This window comes from Thermobia domestica, chromosome 5 (assembly GCF_964235325.1).
Source record: "Thermobia domestica chromosome 5, izTheDome1.hap1.1, whole genome shotgun sequence".
In the NCBI taxonomy this organism is placed as follows: Eukaryota; Metazoa; Arthropoda; class Insecta; order Zygentoma; family Lepismatidae; genus Thermobia; species Thermobia domestica.
The window spans coordinates 194,804,592-194,829,261 of NC_137458.1; the positions used below are offsets into that span (position 1 = coordinate 194,804,592).

The 24,670-nt window shown below is 37.8% G+C and overlaps 1 protein-coding gene across 2 annotated transcripts in view; it reads left to right on the forward strand.

Annotated features, from left to right (window-relative positions):
- g (adaptor-related protein complex 3, delta 1 subunit-like garnet) overlaps positions 1–24,670 on the forward strand; it is an 895,910-nt gene that overhangs the window by 368,336 nt on the left and 502,904 nt on the right. For both annotated transcript variants that reach the window (XM_081759537.1, XM_081759539.1), the window contains exon 8: positions 23,427–23,476. In XM_081759537.1, coding sequence (XP_081615663.1) covers positions 23,427–23,476 — 50 coding nt within the window. The remainder of the gene's footprint in view (positions 1–23,426; positions 23,477–24,670) is intronic.

Sequence of the window (24,670 nt, forward strand, 5' to 3'; positions counted from 1 at the left end):
AAAATATACATAGCAAGGGGATATAAAAAGGCCCTTATCAGGACCAAGATAGAGGATCTACTAAAACAAGAGAAAGGGAAAACGGGAGGACAGAATATTATTCCCACCCCTCTACCACCTAAACTTTGAGAACAAACTGAAAGCCATCACCAACGATTTCTGGAAACGAATGAAAACAGAATATATAACAAGAATGGTGGCCAAAGATGCCACAGGAAGCATACAGGAGGCCCAAAAACCTTAAACAGCACCTTACCAGAGCCACATATGACAAAAAATTAAAAGGAGAGGGGCCGTACAACCCCACCACAACACTAGGGGGATACTAAAAGACAAGGAACCACACAAAATAGAGGCGAGATTAAGTACTGAGAGACCGAAACCAGAGATGAAACTAAAAGAGAAAAAGGAAAAACAAAAAAGGGGGAAAATAAAGAGAAAAAGAAAGAAGAAAATAATAAAATAGAGGAAACCTGTAAGGGAGAAGGGAAAGAAGACACACCAAACGAAGACACAAACCTATGCACCAACGTAAAAAGGAAAGCACAGAATGAATAGAAAAAGAAACTAGAACCTATGAGACAATAGAACACCAACCAAAACATACCCATATCTCAATCAGAGACCACAATAAAAAGATCAAATCAAACCAAGGAAAAGCTCTGGTCTGTGCTCTAACCTAAACCAGGAAAAAGATCTATATAGTGTGAATTTGTATACATGCAGGCCAACCATGAGCCGAAGTGATGAAGAAACAAGGAATAAAATCAATAACAACGGCATGATAACTAACTAACTCTATGGCCTATGGAACCCGGAGGTTCAATGCCGCGTTCACAAAAGCTCCCCACTGACTTCTATCCTTAGCTAACTGCATCCAGTTTCTACTTTGTATTCCAATCTCTGCGAGATCCATCTTAATATTTTCCTCCCATCTGCGCCTAGGTCTTCCTAATGGTCGTTTTCCGATTAGTCTTCCAGTCAAGACTTTGAAAGCGTTTCTATTTTCTTCCATTCTAGCTACATGACCTGCCCACCTAAGCCTCCTAGACTTGACGACCCTAACAATGTTGGGTAAACCATATAAATTATGTAGTTCCTCGTTATGAAGTTTCTGCCATTCCCCATTCCCGTTTCTCTTGGGTCCGAATATTCGTCTGAGGATCTTGGTCTCAAATACTTTCAGTCTATGTTCTTCCCTCAGAGTAAGTGACCATGTTTCGCAGCCATACAAAACAACAGGCATGATTATCGTTTTATATATTTTAAGCTTCAAATTCCTCGACAGAATTCGCGACAAGAGATTTTGCTCCGAATAGTAACACGAATTCCCTGCTTTTAGTCGACATTTAATTTCTCCGTGAATATGATTTTCCTCTGTTAATATTGATCCGAGATATTTGAAACTTTCCACTTTTTCAAAAGTATTATTTAATATTTTAACGCATCCATAATTTGCTGTATTGCGGTCCCGACGCACTTCCATGTATTTAGTTTCCTGTGCATTTACTTCTAAACCCATGTCCCTGCAAGCGTTTAATAAGATCTCTGCATTTCTTTCTGTTGTTCTTCTATCATCACTTATTAAATTTACATTATCAGCATATGCCATAACCTGGTGAATACCGTTCAACTGTAGGCCCTGGTTGCTATCTTTGATTTTCCTTATAGCGTATTCCAGGACAAAGTTGAATAATAATGGCGACAACGCATCTCCTTGTTTCAGGCCATTCCCGACGTGAAAGCTCGTGGGCAAAAATTTTCTTACCCGGACTTTACTTTGGGATTCATTTTAACATGTCTTAATTAATCTAATTAGCTTTCTCGGTATTCCAAGTTCTGTAAGAACGTTGTATAATGTTTCTCTCCTAACCGTGTCGTACGCCTTTCTAAAATCAATAAATAGTTGATGTACCGGGGTATTGTATTCCCACTTTTTTTAGAGTATTTGGCGAATGGTAAGTATTTGGTCGATAGTTGATCGATTTCGTTTAAATCCGCACTGATAATCTCCAATAATATCATCTGCGTATGGGGTCAGTCTTGCTAATAGAATATTTGAAAGGATTTTATAGGATGTTGACAGAAGAGAAATACCTCGATAATTATTACAGTCAGTTTTGTCGCCTTTCTTGTGAATTGGAACTATGATTGATTCTTTCCACTCTTGTGGCAATTCATCCTTTTTCGAGATAAGGAGAATGAGTTTGTGTATCTTGTTCCACAATTTTTCGCCTCCAGCTAAAATTAACTCAGCCGGAATTTCATCTACACCCGGAGATTTGTGTTTCTTTAATTTCTTTATAGCGGTTTCTACTTCTATTCGGTTGGGTTCTGGAATATACGATTCTGCGGTGTGTATCTCTCTTTCTCCACGCACACTAGTTTTTGGTTGCGTGTTAAGCAAATCGTCAAAGAAATCTTTCCATCTATTTAAGATGCTATCCGTGTCAGTGAGAACTGTACCGTCAGATTTCTTTAATATAGAAGCACGAGGTTGATAGCTTTTCTTAAATTCGTTGATTCCCTTATACATGTCCCGGATGTTTTTAATTTTACTATTATCTTCAAGTTCCTTAATTTTAGCTTTCAGAAAATCGCGTTTCTTCTAAAAGTTTGGAAGTTTCCCGCCTGATATCTGCGAAATTTTGTGTAGTTATTTCATTCGGATTTTGTAGCCAGCGTAATTTTGCCTGTTTTGGCAGCGTAATATATATATATATACGGCACGATAACAGTATATATATATATATAAAGTTTGGTCCAAAATTTCGAAAGTTTAAAATTTTTACCGTGGCAACCCCTAAATTTGTTCCCCCTTACAAATAAATAATAAATGCAAAATTTCAAATCAATAGCTCAATATTTAGAGGTTGCGCAATCGACTTAAAGTTTAACAAAATTAGTGCTTTATTTTCGCTATGTTGACAATGGGATACATTCTGGTTTTGTGTATTTATTTTCCTGTACCCAGTTCATGTAATTATTTATTACAAATCAACTATGCCATTGTAGGAGGTATTATTCCAACAATGATCAACAAAGACTACCTTATCATTCCCTTTGGTGCATTTTGCATTTATCATGCCATTAGAAACAGGGATGGACTGGCTATGTAAAAAGGGCGCGGTCACATACTCTGGGAGAGCGCCGTCCATCCGAGGCTTTCGCTTGTATGGAATACCCTCTCCTAATAAGAGGAAGAGCCGGGGGCTTACCCCGGTAGTACACAAAAAACAACAAAAGATTAAGTAGCTATTGGAGTTAATTACGATAGAATTATACAAATTCAATATTTTCATAAACAAAGAGACTTTGAGTACTAAATATATTAGGCCTATATAAATCTGCACACTTTAACTGAGACTACAAAAATCATACCAGTTGTTTAAATTCTTCGGCTACATTTGTTAACAGCCTAATTATAACTGAAGATTTGAGTTAAGTTTGGGGCTTATGCTATTTTTCATACTTTTGTCCTTTTAAAGCTACGTTCATCATAACATTAACTTATTTTTCATCTATTTTTAAAACCGTTGATAAAAAGTATACATGAAACATTTACTACAAATTAACAAAAGTAAATTTAGAATTATATACCTACCTAGAAAAAAAGAAATTCAAAAACAAAACTGGAAAATGAAAGTAAAGTCACTGCTTTATGCTTGAAGGAGCCTTCGCATCTCCTTGCTTTTCTCACACATTTTGTGAATAATAAGATTGTTGTCTATTTTGGTCAGAATGTCTCTTTCTGAGCTCATGAAGAACAACCAGGGTATGAATTACCGGGGGGATGAGGGGGATTTTCCCCCTCAATCACATTTTGTTCTCCCAAAGAAGTCAGCTGAAGTATCCCCACCGGGGATGCTCGGTTCCCCCCCCCCCTCAAACTATGCTCAGTATAACTCCAAATTTCTTCGGTATGATCGATGTAAACTATTCAGTTTTGGTCATTTCTACTTACCACCTAATTACCCACTATTTTCACCGTTGTTTAGTTGAATTTTATTATTATAACTACGGTTGTTACTTGCAACTGTACCTTCGTACCCTTCAGTTCGTCATCGTTCGTGAATTTGAATGTACTAATTGCGTACAACAAAGCTACATATGGATTTATAAATGTTCTTAGCAGTTGGCCAAGAGGAAGTAAACAAATAGCTTCTTCCATCATACTTGGCGAAGTTCGGACATGTCATATTCATCCTCTACATTTGTATCGATTATCATCTCATTTTAATTTTTGTTATAACATGTTACTTCATTTTCCAGTGTACTCTTTGTTAGCACATAGTCTTCATTCCCTAGTAGTTTGTGTGTATGCAACTCAAAAGTTTAATTTAATTTGTGATAATTAGCATAGTAATCACTGTCTTTTACAGTTTACGGAAATGAACTTTTGAAACTGTACTCAAAATCTGAGAAATAGGTATTCTCTCTTAAGTATATGTTAACGTACACGCTGGGGATACGATCCTAGTAAGCAGACATGTTAGTGAAGGTGATTTTTTTGGTGAACAAGCGCATAATTGAAGATTTGTTTCAGCATTTGTTAATACGACTGGTTCTCCGTGTCATTGTCCGTGTCTGTATAAGCATTTCAACTGTAGCGGTTTTTTAAAAAGTTAACCCTTCATTTTTCATCTTTCTTTTCGCTGTACACTTTGCTGTCCTCGCTAATAATGTTGTCTGAAAAACTTTATTTGAATAACGTAGCCCATAGTGAATCAACTCATCTGCAACCTATCAGTAAAGTAATTGTAAGTGTTGACTTCCTGAGCCCCATCACGGAATCGATATTTGGAGAGTAAAAGTCGTGAAGAGCGCATCTTTAGCGGGGAGTAGAAGCACAAGCTCGAAATTTGAATTGAGAGATTTTAAATATTTGGCCTTCGATTTGACCTTGATGTCAGAAATCGGGACAGCAACAATCCATTTCTTGTTTGATAGGCTAATATCTAGATTTTCTTTTTTTTAAAAATATGTCCGGTTTAACTGATAATTTTAGTGGTTTTCATAAGACTGATGTTTTTTTTTTTCTACCTGTATGTAATAACGCAAAGTGGAAGAGTTTAATATGAGTGGAAAAATTAACATATGCTAGTGATCATGGCTATCGCTCGGGCCGAATTATTAACTAAATAAACATTAGACAGCTACGGAGACAAGAGTGAGCACAACATTTAAACACGTTCAGAAAGGTTTGGTGAGGTGTGTGTGTATGTCAGACAATATATACGTGCATAGTTATTGTCGGTAGATTTATTATATATATAGGGGCAGGCACATAGCCAGGATTTCGTGAAGGGGGGGGGGGTCCGTGACATGAAATACTGTGGTCATCACACCAAGGGCTCGATGATTCTAAACAATTTTACTGGAACATATATTGGTTCGTTCAGCCAGGATTTCGTAGCGGGGGGGAAGGGGGAGTGACATGAAAGTCTGAAGGACCAAGAGCTCGGTCAATCTAAACTACTTTACTATCAACATATTGGTTTGTGAGGATATGTTGGTAAGTATTTTAATAAACTATGAAGAAATATCGAGCAAATTTTTTAAAAAAAAAAGTATTGAAAAAGATTATACAATATTTACATCCTTCCTCTGTTTATTCAAATATAACAATTTTCCTTTCATTATGACCTCAACTATCATAAAAAGTACATATTCACTATTATAAAAAGTACATACTCAATAATGTCTTGTAAAATATTTTGCAATATCTGCGTTCCTTTTTCTGTTGAATCAAATGTTAACAGAACTTTCTTTCCATATATATTTTTGTTTTTACAATTCCGTCAACTACTGTCTGTTTCAAATGGCAGGTTAAAGGAGCAATAGAAAATTGTTTTTGAAATAACATGTTTGATATTGCAAGAATGCGATGACGAAAAATTATGATAAAAAGAAATGTCCACGCTGGTACACAACGGCACTATGCTTTCGGAAGCTTGAAATCTCCCTGGCTAGTAGCAGAAATTCTGAGAATTCCGCAACTTTTCTAGAAATTTCAAATTCACTGACTCTTCCAGGATATACCGCTCACCTCATAACCATATATTGCAAGTAATACAAATTTCCTCATAAGAAAGAGTAACCAAAAGCTTCCTGTAGTTTATTTTTAACGCTGATCCTTTTTCTCATTTCGTTTCATCGTTCCCTATTTTTCTCATTTCTGGTCTCGAAGGGGGGGGGGAGTCCGGACCCCCCCCCCCTTGGCTACGTGCCTGATGGGGGTTAAGGCATTATTGTCTCATTTTGAAATTTGCACCTTCAGACTTTGTTCTGTTGGCCTAATCTTATCCCCCCCCCCAATATAGATTATCTAATTCGCGCACTGAGAACGATGATTCCAGATGTTCATCTGTAAGTCTTGAACGGAGTCTTGTTTTTATGTATGTGAGCTTTGAAAGTGCTCGCTCACAGGACACTTATGTTGCCGGTAATGTAAGAAGATACTTATAAACTTTGAATAATTCTGTGTAGAGGCTTGAGTACATATTGTACTGCAGAATCACATCGAAAGCGCACTTAAAGCAAGAATTGCACATCACATTTTATAGACCTTAAATCCACAGTATCGTCAGTCGGCCCCAAATGTTCCTCCTCATCCTTCATGAAATCTTCAGAAAACTTGTCCTCTTCAATCAAATCTTCAATCGTACGAATCTCAACAGCTTCTTGATTCTTTTCTTGGTTCTCATAAGAGGATTTTGAAAACTCTTTCCATATTGATGAAAACGAAAGAAGCTCTTCTTTAAGTTTTCCCTCTTCACAATCAGGAATTAATTCAGTGATTCTTTTCAGTGACAACGAAGCCAAACTTAAACTCTTGAACTTCTTAGGATCAAAACACTCTAAATCTAAGTATAAGCTTTGATTTTCAGCAAATCGTTCCTGCATGCTGTTAGAAATTTGGTCTAGAAGACAGTTAGAAACGGTTACTTCAAATCTGTATTTACTGTCTTCAATTACTTCATCAGAAGCTGATTCCCCTGCCATTTTCTTTGTTTTTCTACATCTTACCTCATGTAATTCTGTTTCTATAATAACTGGTTCTAGACTAGGAACATTTGTAATGAGTCCTTCAATACTATTTGACATTTCTGTTGCAAAATGTTCTGCTGCTTTGTAGACTCTGTCAAACTGGTCCCTAGCTTCTTTCAACTTATTTTGCGTTAAGGATATTAGGCGCCATGCTTGGACATAGTCTAAGGTTTTTTGTTTGCAAGTAGTCTGATAAAGGTGTGTTATGCTGAAAAATCAATAAAAACATCATAGCCACAATGATAGTCTCAAAGGAGCACAACTTTTGAATGAGAGACATTGTATCATGTCTGACTTTGGAATTGAATTCTTGCGAGTTGCCAATCACACTTAAAGCTGCTACGAGTTCCACATACATATACTGGTTTTGATTTTCTTGGTCTGATATCCTTTGAGTCGGGTGCCCAGTAAATGAAAGTGTCCAAATATTTTTACAGCAGCGTTGCTTTTTACTTCTCCATCGAGTTATCCCAATAGCCTGAAGACGGACGCTTGGGTTTTGTTTCAAGTACACCTAAAGTCGTTTCTGGGATTCTTTCAAAAATATCTGAATTTCCTGGAGAAGCCCAAAGAAAGATATACGAACACCCAAACTCTGGACGATGTCAGTTATCACCAAGTTCAACACATGTGAATAGCACCATATGTGAATGTGTTTCGGACTGACCTCTTTCAGCTTTGCTGTCACACCTTTATATAGTCCGCTCATATTTGATGCTCCTATCAAAAGCGTCTGCCACACATTTTTCGATAAGTATTTTTACTTCAGCCAAAAACTGTTCGAGGGTTAGAAAGAGGTTCTCTCCTGTTGTTGAAATCACATGTTTGAGGGCAATAACTCTTTCCTGAACAAACCCATTGTACACATACCGAAGCACTATGGAGCACTGGTCATATGAAGAGACATCTAGGGTCGTGTCCATCATGACAGAAAAAAACTCCAGCTTGGTTAACTTCTTTGGCAATTGCTGTTTTGATTTCAAGTGTATATTCTATATACATTATGTATTTGGGCATATATAATTTTGTATATGTATACTTTTTCAATGTGCATATATACGTAAAATAATACTGTGTATCTACTATATTATAAATGCCATTGTATGTTTGTATGTGTGTATGAGTATGTTCCACATCTCCTCCTAGACGGTTCAACCGATTTTGAGCAAACTTGGCATAAATATTCTTTGGTACCAGGTAATCAACACTGTCGGGGTTAGCAACCCCCAACTCTCCCCTTTGCAGAGGGGGAGGGGGTGGAAACTTGAACCCAATGCTATTTAAATAGGGGTTGTAACAGTAGGAATGGTTTTAATGGTATAACGTAAGAACGAGAAAAATAAATTTAACGAAATTTTGGAAACATATAGGTTATAGTGTGACATAAAACAGCCTTGGTATATAACGCCACTAGCGCCCCTAACTGCGGGAGTGGGAGGGAGAGACATGTAAAAATGATCCAAAATGACCGAGATTAGAGTCAAATCAATATATTTCGAAGTCGCTGAGATCATTAATGGTACCACCAAAGCCTAAAACAGAAAGGGCAAGGCCGTAGGCCGAGTAAAGACGGGATCTGGGGACGGAGCAGTGGGGGTGGGAGAGTTGATATATAAAAACCATCTAAAATGGCCGATATTAGAGTCAAATCTATAAATTTTAGGGTCCCTAAGATCACTATAATGACATTCCCAAAGCCAAAGACAGAAAGAGCGAGGCCGCAGGCCGAGCAAATACTGGGATTTGGGGCGGAGCGTGGGGTTGGTAAGGGTGATATGTAAAAATCGTCCAAAATGACCGATATTACAGTCAAATCTATATATTTAGGGGTAAATCTAATATCATTAATAGCATTCCCACGGCGAAAACAGAAAGAGCGAGGCCACAGGCCGAGCAAATACCAGGGTCTGGGGCGGGGCCCTAGCTGGCCAAAGGCTAGCGAATTTATAAAATAGTTATGTAGCTTTGCTTTTTTAAAATGTGTTCAGAGAGGAAACTGTGCGCCTTCCCGAGGCTAAGACGGGTCTTAGTCCCTCCCGAGGAGGGCGCAGCGGCCATCGGGCCGGTACTTGATTATGGCTAGTCCACCCCTGATTAGAAACAATGTTAACTTTACAAATTTTAAACAATATTCACTGCAATAACGAATTTGTTAGTGAGACATTTAGTGGCATTTGCGGCACCCGGAGCTATTCACCATGACAAGCGGATGGCAAAGAAACGCTTTGCATTCAAAATATGGCTTCTTAAAGGCAAATTCAACCGAACTCATCAGAAGAAATAGGGTTGATTACTTGGGGTACAGTCCTTGATAAAATTTATGTGAAATCCTGTTTCTTATCACCAGTTGCAGCATCTGCTCCAAGAAATGATCTCGAGTTCGTGAAAATCCTTCTTAAATATAAAACAGTAAATCCAGCTGTTTACAAAACTCAGGAAAAAAAAAAAGTGGTAATCTCTGGTACTTAAGCGAAGAACTCATTGGATGGTGTTCTTCGACGCCGAACTCTCCGCAGAAACAAAGCAAGAAATGGTTATATATATATATATATAACCAAGATAGCGGTAATGATGAGCCTGCAAAAGGCCAGCATATACCTTGAAATGCTCTTGTTTCACTATAGGATGCCACTTTGCTAGGAATTTGAAATGGCGTAGTCTAAAGTGATTGTCCAAGGAATAGGACAGGTAATAATCGGACGGTGCAATGTCCGGGGAGCACGGCGAATGCAATAGTGTTTCCCATCCAAGGCGTAAAATGGTGTTCCGGTTCATCCTAGCCACATGGGGCTTAGCGTTGTCCTGTAACAGGAGGCCCGCTTGCGATTCAGAAGTGCTGGCTCCAGAGTATTAAGTTTTTCTTGAACACTTCTCCAACTGCTGACAGTACACAGTTGTATTGATGCTCTGACCAGTTGGTAGCAGTTTCCGATGCACGATGCTGTGAGCAGTCCACCAAACACACAGGAGGATCTTTGTCTGGTGCAATGCTGGTTTAGGCTGTTTTGGACCCGGTTCATCGGATGCTAATCAATGATGACGGCGCCGTGGAGCTTCGTATAGGACCCACTTCTTATCACATGTCAACACACTGTCCAGAAATGGCTCCTTCCTCAGATGAAAAAAAAAAAAATGTCTGCTTGCGTTGCCTTCTCGCCCGGAGTCCGCTATGGGAATTATCGACACAACTTGTAGTGCTTCCCAAATTGATGGAGATGCTGCCGAATGGTTTCTCCACTCCCAGTTCCTCACATACCTGGCCACTGTTCGCCTCTAATTGCTGCCTGAAGATCTTAATTTTGTGCATGTGTTGGTCTTCCGGCACGTGGTGCGTCTTCGAGTGTTTCGTCACCGACCTTAAACTCCTTAAAACACCGCTGTACTGTTCACGTAGTCACGACCCCCCCCCCCCAATCAAAGGTCTGGCATTTTTTCTGCCCCGCTACAGCCTGTTTGTTTCCAGTTTGAACTCGTACATCATACACGCCCTTATGACGCTTTGTGGAGAACCCATGTTAACTCTGTTCTTATACACGTTCACGATGTAATTGAACTACCGCAACCAGGTATTATGTTGGATATACCCACACGAACAACTGACCTTCGCCTTACTATCTCCATACGCATTCAACTGATGGTGTGAGGGCCAATGGAACACAGACCGCCACAAAAACAACATAACTTTCTTGGTTACCTTTAAAGTTGAAGACTACGCAGAACGTGAAGTTGGCCTCATACAAAAGTATAACGGTATTATGACAAAGGACGAGGAAAAGAAACAATACCTATTTCAAATTGTTATGGAACATAGGAACCAATATCCATACTGTTCAAAGAATACCTTAACTAAGTAAACTAAACATGTAAAAATGAAGTGTAAAATAGAGTAAAGAAATAGACGTAACAAAGTTTTAATAATGCAAATACAATCAACAATAATGCGCTTTTATGTATAATTGTGTAATATGTATAAATAATGTGTATAACAATATATATATATATATATATATATATATATATATATATATATATATATATATATATCGGGTGTTGCAAAATAAGTGTTACAACTCTTGGGTGGTGACTCTTGCCACTGAGACAAGAAAAAAAGTTCTCTTCAACTTTCTACTATCGGACATAGTTTCAGATCTACAAGGTGCCGAAAGCGTGGGAAAATGACTTTCGGACGCCAATAGTTCGCAAACTATCCAACATAAAGAGGGCGGGTAAAAAATTCACTGAAGAAGTCATACCTGCTCTATTGAATTTTGCATGTTTCACAATCCTACCGTGCACGCGCAAGGGATTCCCCAAAGGAACGTAGGGAGTCCCGGATAATCGGCCAAATGAAACTTGGTCTAAATGGATATGAATTGATAGGCTTTCTATCAGGTAACAATAATTCATTTGTCTTAAGTCGATATTTGGAACAAATACAAAATGGCGGACACCTTTATGCCCGCTGTGTGTGGTTGCATAATCGCCAGGTACGGATGCTGACCAACAGTGACGTTCTGAGTATTAATTGTAGCGAATTTGTACTCAAATTCTCTAGAAAGACATCTGGAGTGTCGGTAGAGCATAACAGATGAAGCAGGGTGTTTCACATGTGTGGAAACACTTAACGAAAAATGCCCAAAAATGCACTCATACTCAGTAAACGTGAGTTCAAAGCGTCGGAAATGTAAGGATTAGCGTCAAGAACATGAAAGCCATTGCCAGTTCACCAATATATTCCTTCAAACCGATGCAACATGATATACACTGTTGCATACCAATAAGGATGCAACAACTGAGTCCAAGTTGAAATTGTGCAATGAACTCAGTAAGAAACTGGGTAAACTAAATGAATGTCACTAGTGGGATCGCATGATCGATATTGAAATGTGGCCAATGTGTGTGTTGATATCAACATGTAGCTAATGAACAAATGTCAACATGTCCCACTACTGTCGGGACATCGTCCCACGTGCGAAAAATAGGAAAATAACTACTCGGTCTTGAATCTGAGACCGTGGGCTCCCAGTAGGATTGGAAACTGCGACCACGCGAGCAAAAGCGAGCGCTCTAGCCCTGAGGTTCGAGGGAGCCTCACTTTATCTGTATTCATTTCTTTGAGGAGTACCCACTTTGTTTGGCAAGCCCTCTTGTACAGCCTCCCCACATACTTGTGTGTTTCATTTGTTACTCCTACTGCACACTTGTAAACACTCAGAGCTTTAAGACGTTTCTTCTTATTTCTCATGTCGTTTTATTTTCCAAATGTATGGTGTTCCAGCTGTAGTGTTAAATGTGCCAAATCGGTTCATTGTCGTCTTTGTTTTGGCATGTGCACTGTGTGTAAGATACAAATTTCTGCAGGTATTTTCCTATATTTGGAATACGTCATATATCTCAGAAGACGTGGGACATGATACAAGTTTGTTATTTTCACGCTCTATCAAAATTTGAACAGTGCATTAAGAGATTTCTTTTCTTATGTGTCGACTGTGAGACAATGTCCCAAACAAAGTGGGACATTGATATTGTCGTTTTCTAGTTACGTTCTACCAAAAGGTGCACCAGATGTAATAGCAGAATGTACAACGTTATTTTCCTAGTTTTCGCACGTGAGATGGTGTCCCAGCAGTAGTGCGACATCTTGACATTTGTCCATTAGCTACATGTTGATATCAACACACACATTGGCCACATTTCAATATCGATCATGCGATCCCTCTAGTAACATTTCTTTAGTTTACCCAGTTTCTTTGTGAGTCGATTGCACAATTTCAACTTGGACTCAGTTGTTGCATCCTTATTGGTATGCAACCGTGCACATCATATTGCATCGGTTTGAAGGAATATTATTGGTGAATTGGCATTGGATTTCATGTTCTTGACGCTAATCCTTACATTTCCGATTCTTTGAACTCACGTTTACAGAGTATGAGTGCATTTCTGGGCATTTTTCGTTAAGTGTTTCCACACATGTGAATCACCCTGCTTCATCTGTTATGCTCTACCGACACTCCAGATAGAGAACTTGAGTACAAATTCGCTACAATTAATACTCAGAACGTCACTGTTGGCCAGCATCCGTACCTGGCGATTATGCAACCACACACAACGGGCTTAAAGGTGTCCGCCATTTTGTATTTGTTCCAGATATTGACTTAAGACAAATGAATTATTGTTACCTGATAGAAAGCCTATCAATTCATATCCATTTAGACCAAGTTTCATTTGGCAGATTATTCGGGACTCCCTACGTTCCTTTGGGGAATCCCTTGCGCGTGCACGGTAGAATTATGAAACATGCAAAATTCAATAGAGCAGGTATGACTTCTTCAGTGAATTTTTTACCCGCCCTCTTTATGTTGGATAGTTTCCGAACTATTGGTATCCGAAAGTCATTTTCCCACGCTTTCGGCACCTTGTAGATCTGAAACTATGTCCGATAGCAGAAAGTTGAAGAGAACTTTTTTTCTTGTCTCAGTGGCAGGAGTCACCACCCAAGAGTTGTAACACTTATTTTGCAACACCCGATATATATATATATATAACAGTGTGTATATACCTACAGTAATCAAAATTTCAATCGGCTTGCGCAACCATTAAAAATTATTCTAAAAATTTAAAATTATACCAGTGTATCTATTTTCAGTCGTGTAATAAATATTAGGGGTGCCGCAGATGAAATTCGAAAAAAGATATTTTTCCCTAATTTTTGAACCACCCTAATATATATAATATAGTGTAATGGCAGGAAATATCGAACGGCCTCTAAATATCGAACACCTTGCTGATTTCGTTAAAAAATAAGGATACCAAAAACGTTCAGCACTATTTGAAATTTGTGAACACACCCTTCCAAACCTCGCATTATGAAAATCGATAGATTGATACGTTCCAATATTATCGAATGCGGGAACGTTTTCTAATCTGTGGTTTTGGCGATAGATCGAAAAATTTACTACATTTTTTGTAAGGCACAGTACCGCAGTAATTATCTTTCTTCCCTGTGTGATGGTGTCATCATGAAGTATCCTTTTAATGATACGATGTATTAATATCAATTTATATATATTTACTTGTTATAATGTTATTTATCAGCTATTATCTTATTTGACGCGGAAAGAAAATAGTGTTCGATATTCAAGACCCGTTTCATAATATCGAAATGCCGTTCGATAAAAGAAGTTTCTTTAAGGAAAAATGTTCTTTTGCACCAAACCTTATTGTAATTGAAAGGCTATTGGTGATTTAAATATTAATTTAACTGAGTTGTTGATTTCCTTTGCACTGAAAGGCATCCGCCTTTTATCTAGTTCATGGGTTCAAATCGTTATAAAAATATTTAGTTACCTTTCTAATAATGTTTCATCATAGAGAGCCTATCTAATAGAAGTTTTACGTCGTGCTGATGGCATTATTTCAGAGTTTTGTCCCCGGGGTGTCCTCCTCCTCAATGTATAGGGTAGTAAACACAAAAGAAGTTAATTATGATTTTTTAAACATTTTTGTTGAGTTTCCTTAACTACTGCTCAGAACTTGACAATGGGCAAAGCTAAGAACTCCAACAAGGAAGATGTCCACAAAACTAGAACCAAACCTGTCAAAAAATTAAAAAGATTGCCAGTATTCGTTATCTGCCTTTACTGGAACTGTTCTGCAGCTGGGATCCGGTATGATATCCCAAAGGCACGCATCGAAAACCTTCCAGGTTCTTCAGCAACTTTAAATTATAAATTATCTGTGCGTCAGAAAATTGAGATTGCTCTTGGCTGGAAGCCGTTCTGAGCCCACAAGAAGAAGAGGGATTTTCTCAATAGGTGATAAATGTGGCAAAGAGAAGATTTCCGTTGAAGAAAAGTTATTTACTGGACACTGTTCAGCAAATTGTGCAGTCTTCAGGAAGAAGCAACCATTCAAGCGTGGAAGACTAGGGAAAACTTGGTTTAGGTGTTTTATGGAACGAAATCCTTGCCTGCCTCAGAAGAAGGCTGTATTAGGAAGGGCAGGGCTGCAGTTACAGAAGAGAGAATACGCGGCTGGTTTGCTGAACTTTCGAGCTATCTTGATCTGAGGGATCAAGTGCAATATGAAAGACTGAAAAAAGATCTTCAACGCAGACGAAAAAAACTTCCTGTTCGAAAAGCTTTCAGGATAGTACCTTGGTGTGACAGAGCAGCTTCAAATTACAGTGACATCTAAAGGAAAAAAGGGCATAACAGTAGTCGGCAATTTCTGTGCTGACGAGCGTTGCGCCCCAAACATAATCGCCTACAGCAGCATATGACTTCAACAACTTATCAAGAATAGTGTACCTGAGCCATGAATCTACGAAAAAAGACTTCAGTGGCTGGATGAAGACTACGGAATTTTTGAGCTACCTCCAACAGTTTAGGTTGTGGCTAAAGACAGAAAATCACACTTTCTATTTCTCTTTCTTGATGGGCAGAGGAGTCATCTATTACATTAGGTCATTGAATATTATCACGTTCACGGAATACTGTTGTATTGTATTTTTCCTAACTCAACTCATCTTCTGCAACCAGCAAACGTAGGTATATTTTCACCCTTAAAACAAGCATGGGAGAATGCTTTTCAGGACGAGAAAATCCAAACTCTCGGAGCATCGGTAACAAAGGTAAAGTTTGCACCCTTTTTGAAGGAAGTTTGGTATTATGCTATCAAACCAGAAAATGTGAAAAGGACATTTCGTAAGTGTCCATTGAATTCTGCTGCTGGGGTCTACAGCAAGTGCGTTGTCAATATTCTGAAGACCGCAGTGGGAAAACCACAGCAAGAGAGTGACCAGAGTGCCCTGTTCCCGCATCAGAACCTGAAATTCGTGCTTGATGATCTGGAAGAATTCCTGCCTCTTCGTGTTCTTAATATGTTCCGTGACAAACTAAGACGTGATGAAGAGGAACAGAGTGATGATGACTCAGATTTGTATGCTTATTGGAAAAGTGTTAAAACTCGGTACAGTATTACACATTAACCCTTTGACTACCAACGGGATACATGCGTCCCATTCGAATAATTCAAACATCGTTGGGAATTTGTTTTTAGAAGATTCTAAAAAAATACATGTTGTTCTGCCATCGGGTAAGATGTGACTAGGAGACTGTGTTTAGTTTCCAAAACTGTGTACAGATATCAGGAATATCCAACATTAAAGGAGTCGTACATATAAAAGAATGTTCACATTAAAAAAAATTGGTAGTCAAAGGGTTAAACTAAATTGGCTGATCAAAACGAAACAACAAGTAATTCAAGCTCAGAAGAAGAAAACGAAGAGCAAGACAGGGATAATCATGAATTCACATGGAACTATGAACGATTAGAGGTGTACGCACTTTCACCCAAGAAGGATCTGCTAGATGCGAATTTCGAGAAGTGGGGTAAAACTTCACAAGCCAAAATTATTGCACCATCACTTCGGAATTAGCATGCTCGCCTTCCTCAAGGTAGTGATGATTCTTTCAAACAGTTTCTCAAACTTACTGAAGTTCCGGAGAAACCTTATAAATTTAGGTTGAAAAAAACGTATGCAATATCTTTCGAGGAATACCGGAGAGAACACAAGAAGAAGAAAGGCAACAAAAAAGATTAACATAAGACATGCTTCTCCCTTTGCTGAAAAGTGGCGATAGGAAACAAATATTTTGTAGCTTAGAACATTTTAATATGTATTTCTCTTTGCATCTGATATCTTAGTTTTTTTATTTTAGAATATTATCGCAATGTGTTTACAATGTTGTTATAATCTTATAACTTGTTTAAAAATAAAATATTATGTTCGATATTTAAACCTCGCTGTTCACTATTTAAAACATCCTGTTCGACAATTGAAATCTCATTGATCGATATATAGCACCACCCCGTTCGGTACAAGAAGTAATACAACTCTGCTACTTAAATGTACACTCATGTCCAATATTATTGCTGCATGTCTATAAATATGTTGTTATAGGAATATAATTTGATAACAAATTCGCCCAATATTTCTTATAATGCTAGTATGTGAATAATCAACAAACATATGTATGTGGCAAAACTTTCTTGTCCATTTAGCAACATTTTGTTTTACTCACTGTAATTTTCGTATTTATAATTCTTTTCCTATGAAATTTATTACACATATACATTTCCGAATTATACACACAGTATCAGTATTAAAAGTACCCTGCAAAATCATTATCAAATTATATTCTTACAAGAAGACAGTTATAGATATACGACAATCCTTTGAGACATGAGTGTACCTCGAACTTCAAAATTGTTAATTATAATTGTCATAATGGGCTGATTCAACCAATAAATAATACTCTTAAAGTTCTATCGCTCATACAAGGGCCTGTTCCTCACTAACAGAAAATATTGATTAAATATTTATACAAATGCCCTTAAGTGTTCGATATATAGTGTCATAACCCTATATATATATATATATATATATATATATATATAGATAGATAGATAGATAGATATACGTATTTGCGTACTTGTTAGCTCCGAGTTGGGAAACCGACTTGTTGGAACCAAATGTGCATAAAAAACTAAAAGAGAGAGAAAACTAGGGTCAAATCAAGATTAGTGTTGTAAAATATCCGGAAATTTTGAACCGGCTGGTAAAAAACAGTTTTTTTTTGTTTCTTTCCGGAAAATGTGGAAAAATTGGGAAAATAACAAAAATCTTTGTATTAGGTTAGTTTTACTAGTAATGGAAGTCTATTTTTTTCGAACGTGTGAAAAATCTGAATTGAGAAATTTCAATATTGTGAATATTTAAAAAAGAAGCATTCAAAAATAAAACTTGTAAATCATCTTGAAAATTAATAGTCTGCACTCATTTTCTTTATGAGCCTTTTTGTCGTTTAGGCCTACTCCTGGTTGTGCATTAATTACAGAAATTTTATAATTGCATACATATCTACCATCATGAAGAGTTTCTGTTGCAATAAATAGGGCTCTTGAATGAAACTGAGTTCTTAAATGTGCTCTCTGATTTAGTGAAATTTTGTTAATTTTAATCAAATTACTTCTTAAAAGAAAGAACAGTAGACAAATTTCACTAATACTCATGCACTAACAAGGGAAGAGAGGGAAATTATATATCGAAGTGGAAGATGGTTCATATACCAATCGAAAGCACTAATGACATCTATTATGAAACTGTAATAAAAATTTTCCCCATGCATATACAGTACTAGTTATATGAACATACAGGGTGTCCAGAAAGCCATTGGCACCCCTAGAAATCGCAAACGGTGAGACAAATGCCAAAACAGGAAAACACGTTTGTCATAATTTCAAAAGTACAACGCATAAAGTAAAAAGTGTTCTCCCAGAGTCACTCACAGGGTCCCAGGCGGGATCCAACTCAAAAATTGCAAATGGTAAGGGGATCAAGTAGCATATCGTTGGAAAGCTGTTGGAAAATGAAAGAAGACGGAACAAGTCTTGACTCTCTAAAATTACACTGTGGAAAATGGCGGCCGGTCAAACTGTCAGTAAAAACGTCATTATAAAATCTATGGCCACTCCAAAAAGCCTGAAACGGTGAGACAGATGTCAAAACAGCAAACCACGTTTGTCACCATTTCAAAAGTACAATGATTTAAAGTAAAAATATTTGTCCCAGGGTCCTCCCTAGGGTCCTAGACGGGGTTATCCTTAAAATTTTCAAATGGTAAGGGGGATGAAGTAGCATATCGTTGGAAAGCTGTTGGGAAATGAAAGAAAACAGAACAAGTCTCGACTCTCTAAAATTGTTCTGCGAGCGCATTCGCTTTCCATTTTGCAATCGGCACTTGTCACTGTGAGACACTTGCACGTATTCGCTGTTCCTGGTGCAAGAAATTTTTTGTTTGAATCATTTTATACTTGATAATCCAGACAACGAGCATAAGTAGCACTATAGTACATTATATATTAACTAGTCAGTTCCATACCTAAAGATGTCAAAGTCAAAGACCTTCAAGTTCTGTCGCGATTGCAGAACTTGACGAAGCAACAATTTTCCTTCCTTGAAAACTAGATAAAACTCTCATTTTATACTATCACTTTCTGCTTAGCTCATTGTCCATTCACGTTCCACTACCCTTCACGCAGTATGGAGTTGGCCGTAACACGCCACTGCCATCGGCTCAGATCTGCGTTGGCCGCATGGTCCTAGGTAACCCCACAGGTGATATCTGACTTGTTTCCAACTCCAGGTGCAACCGTTAAATAAGTAAGCATTTTTAGATCTGGAAGAACAAATATTGGTACATTGGGTATATGGGCATTGAGTGGAAGTGTATTTAGTGAGTTCGTAGATAGTCCATAGAAAAGACAATTCTAATTTCGAATACTCTTAGAATGACTTACTCGATTTCCGCTTTCATATTCCCTAGTGGCTACTTGGTAGTATGAGCGCCTGAAGTTCGTGAAACCCGCGTTCGGTTTCTGGTGGGACTCATGTGGTTAGAATCCCGCGTTAAGCTGTATTTCACGTATCCTATAGCCTCGGTGCTGTACAAGATGCTAAGCCCTGAATCAACCAACAACTCTTACGTAAGGATCTGAAGAAACGGATAAAGTGATGGGGATATGTAAAGAAAGAAAGAAAAACTGAAGACAAAAACTACCAAAGATGTAGTAAGGTTGGGTGTTCGAAATCAAAAAGTTTCAAGTCCGCTAAGTGAAAGACGTTTTTGTATATTCAGAAAAATAGAAACTGTCGTAATGATTTGTGGTACGTGGGGTCCCGGGTTCGATCCCAGCCCCCGCCAAGTTTACTTTGTGGTGGACAAACACCGTGTGCGTGGGTTTCCTCGGGGTACTCCCGTTTCCTCCCACTTTCTTCATTCCGCCATTTCATTCATTACTCATCATCACAGTCTCCTTTAACCTAACCGGCATAAGCGTGGGACGTAAAACTCAAAGATTTCATTTCATTTTTTCCTAATGATTTGCATGCAAAGTAAAACAGACATGAAATACAGGAGAAAGAAGGGACATAATAATAAATATTATCATGTAGACACCAGACTCGGCTCGGGAGGAAAGTCATGTCCGTAACAATTAAAAGTTTTGTCGCAGGAAACTCAGAGAAGAAATTTTACTTACAGTTCTTATTTTTGTTCTCAAGTCAGAATGCGAGAAAATTTTACGTCTGTTAGTTTGAAGCAGAGCCACCTTTGGTAGACATTTTTAACATATTGTGCTTGTATTTTGATAGTTGAACAACACTGATATACATAGTGCACTAGATAATAAATATGCTGAAATTTACAGGTTTGTTTTACTTTTTCGATTATGCAGCTTCAGTTTATAAACATAAATATACCTAGGTACTGTCTTCTTACAAAACGTCATTTGTATGTTTTATAGCACTCCAATTTAAAAATATACAAATTTGCTTTTTCTACGACTGCAGATAAGTACCCGGGATTGAAGAGGTTAAATAGAAAATATCGAAATATTGTGAAACATGAGCATATTAAAGCATCTAAAGTATCGAAGAATCGTAATATAGTAATACTGAAAAATACCGAAATATAGAAATATATCGAAATATTAAAAAACTTCGATCTTAAAAGTTTTCGATGCTTAAAAATATCTATCGATCTATATATCGAAATATCGCACAGCTGTAGGTGGGACCTGTCACCGAAGATTTTCTTTTAACCAATGTTCCTCTTCGAGGATGTGGTTTCCACGTAAAATTTGAAGGATTTCATCACTTTGACCGTCACCTAAATGTTGTTTCTCGGAACACACTCAGCATACTTACCACTTTCACCACATACCCGAGCTTTAATAATTTGGCCTCTTTGGAAATTAGCTTCAACTTATTTTACTTTATGACCGCTTGCTCGATACAAGCACACTACCATTCTACTGAGCCTCACAGAATACAGAGTTAGCCATATCACCGCCACCAACAATCACGGGCTGCGGTCGCTGCCTGTCCTTGGCAAATCCAGACATCTTACGTATTTCCAAATCAATATGTTTGAATTAATTTAATGAATCTGTATACGACATATTGGTAAACTATGATTGACAGTTTTTATTTTGTTAAAGGTTAAAATAAATATTTAGTTTATTATTGTGTTTAAACTAACGCGTTCTGTTTGACAAAAGAAGGAAATAAAATAGTGTGAAAGTTAGAACATATGGTATGTATGAATCTGTGATTTGCAAATATGTTTTTAAGTCTTCACTCTTAGACCATTCTAGTGTACCTCTAAGCATATATTTGTTTTTGCTCTTGTTCAAATGGATTAACTTTCGCTGCAGACACTGGTCCCAGACCTTCTCATCTGGAGCAACAGAAAGTCGGATTAGGTGTGTACATAGAAACAATAATTGTGTCCCGATAAGATTATGCGCTGTGTATATGTTTTACGCTAGCCTCTCTTCCATTTATTTATCACAATCTTTGTTTCTGTTCCCGTCGTTTCTGGAAATACAATTTGTGAACATATTCATACACGTTTCTCCAATTGTGATCAATGCCTCCCCTGATTTCAACCCACCTTCTCCTCTTTACTTATGTCATGCGACAGGCAGGCTACTGGGAGTCGACGTGACTGCGCAAACGAAAACTTCAAGGTTGTATCGGTACCAACAAGTACTGTGCAAATTTACTTGTGTGTTTATTCTCCTGCACGACTCACCTCTTTCCACTCCGCTTACGTTTCTCCATCCCGTAAGCAAGGCTGTGCCAACAGATGTGGTATGCGTCATATTTACACACCGTTTCTTAGTTAAAGTGTGAGACCGCCAGGAGCAGCTAATTCGGTAGAGCATACACACGGTTTAAACACATTCTCACATTTTTCTATAATTATTGGGACCTTCTCGAAGTTTGTCTAGGAAGTCCAGGTTGTCACCACGAAGCCCCTGTAGGCTTAAAAATTGTTGACATCGGAAAATGTCCCAACAATTTTTCCGGTCCCAACTGGTAAGGTGCTAAACCATATGCAAGTACCAACAGGGATAGGAATACGGGAACATACACAATTACGAAAAAAACGAAAACAGAACCACACTCATGAACGAACAACCATGCTAGTGGCCCCACATCGGCATAAATCAAAAGAGTGAACAAATAATAATAAAAAAAACCCTTTAAGAAAATTAAAGAACAAGTAACACTATGGTACAGAGGGAAATAGCAAAACTCTCTTATTTATATATACAAGAACGCTAAAAATGGAGAAATCGAGCTCGAGTGAACAAAGGAAAAGAAAGCTTGATGGACACAGGAAAACCGGGCTCTATGCCTCATCTGCACACTTGTATATACAGATTGATCAGATGGGGTGACGTTTTTTGCAACTGAAAAACTCAGACTCATAACAAAAATTCTGTTTATTACTTCAACTGGAAGTGTAATTTTTTTTATCCATAATGCTTAGAAACTTGTTTTGTACGGTGATCACTTCTCATTTGTTCTACCAACAAATCGGAAATTCCTGTAAAATAAAGAAGTTGATATTATTTACTATCTTTACATTTAGTGAATATGTATTTCGTTATCCCATATATAAAATGTGTGAGAAAGTGAGTGAGTGTCTATCTATCTGCTTGCCTACCTGCTTCCTTGCTATAGTTGGGAATTCAGCACAGTTGTCATGCACAGACTCACAAAATCAGTGTTAATCTTTAGAGGTTGCAACTTATTTTTTAAAGACGATGGTGTGGTATAGTGTAAAGGTATTCAATAGTTTTCTGGTTTTCATTACTTTCCTCACTTATCACTCACTTACTTTCCTCAAGTTTTATAGCCTTGAGTTAATATTTCAACTTTACATCAGTTTTTAAGAAAATGCACCGATGAAGTGTGTATCAGCAATTTTCTGGAATTTCGTCATTGAATTCAACAAAACTAAAATTTCCAAGAAACGATGTTTCACCAATTCCTCTAGGGTAGTTCAAGATAGGAAGATCCCACAGTGAATTAGTTAGTTGGTATGTTCAGTTAAAATTGTGCGTCCGTTTCACAGCTTCATGTGGAATTCAGATTACATGAGTTCCCGCCGGCAACATTGGGTCCAGCATTCCTGAGTTAATGTCTGATGAAGACAACGTTAAGTTGTCGAAAACGTACACTGTAATTTAGTTTTTAATAAACAAGTGTATATACTCTGGTCAGAAGTGTTTATTATTTCTAAAGGGTTTCACTTGTTCATAAAGTATGCTGAGAAATCGAGTCAGAGAGAAAATACGAAGTGTATAATTATTACGCGGATTCTATTAATGATATAGAAATATTAGTATCTCTACACGTTACAGGTGTAGTTATATATTGCAACTTGCATGTTACTGTTTAAAAATCTGATTACAAAGGAACTAAAATCTGATTACAAAACACTGTTTTTTATTTGCAGTACGTCAGCGATGTCTCTCCTGTATGAGTGCATCAACACCGTTATTGCAGGTACGTTTATTATTTATTTTTCCCTAAGGAAAGCTAAGTGTAGAGTTACTCCTTTTTGTTCTTTACTTAACGATTCTTCAATCTCGGTCATCTTTTCTGTGTGCGCGGTCACAAACTCGATTTCCAGTGGGGATACCTACCTCGAATACTAACTCGAGTAAGTTTCCAGATGACACATTAAACCTTAGATCCCTCTTCCGTATTGATTCCCTTTTCAGTGTTGAAAACGGACGTTAAAGTAATTAATGAAAACGGTGAAAACTAGTTGGCTTGGCATATATTACTTTCCTCTATTTTGATAACATCTTTTCATGCTTTCATGTTGCAGCCACAACGAACAGGATTTTGGTTTGTTCAGTTTAAATATGAGGGGGATTTTCTCTGTATTACCTCATAAGCTGTGCGCAATATTTCTTCTTTTTGCGTAGATGGAACGGGAACCTCAGCATACCAATGCTCTCAGCATACAATCTAGAATTTACTTTAATTCGCCCCTTCATCATTGAACTCTGTTTGATTAAAAATATTGATGCAAACTAAGGCGATGCGTATATTGTAATTCAGTTATTCGTCCATTTGTATCTTTGAGCATAGGACATACACAGAGCTCTACCAATCCAATGAGAAACCTGAAAAAAGCATAACTTAGAGGGATATAGCGTTGGAACTCGTTTCATCCTCCAAACAGCTCCGGTTTTGACGTGACGTGAAGTCTTAGATGTCGTAATATTACACGATTCGGTGTGCAGATCATCACTGAATTTCGTGAGAGATAAAGGAAGCGGAAATCTGCGCCGGATTCGCATCTTTAAAACGTACACATTGCAATTCGGCATTTCGGATTGGGCATGTTAGGGAAGGTCTTCAGTTTTATCCTGATGTTCCTCAAACCACGCTACAAGAACTCCAGCTGTGTGAATGGACATCATCAGTGTTACTGGCCAGAAGTAATATCTGAACCGTATAATGCACATGGTTACCTAAAATGACGACATTATCACGGCATCGTGACGCGAGTGTAAGAATCAGCGTAGGACCAACTGAAAATTAGGATATTGCTGCTCACATCAGAGCTGTCGCCAAGTTTCACCGTTAGGCGGAGACACAGCAGAAGATATGCTTTTTTGAGCGTCTGCTATATATAAACACTACCTGTTGTTTAAAATAATGTGCCCACACTAAGCCGACTGTGTC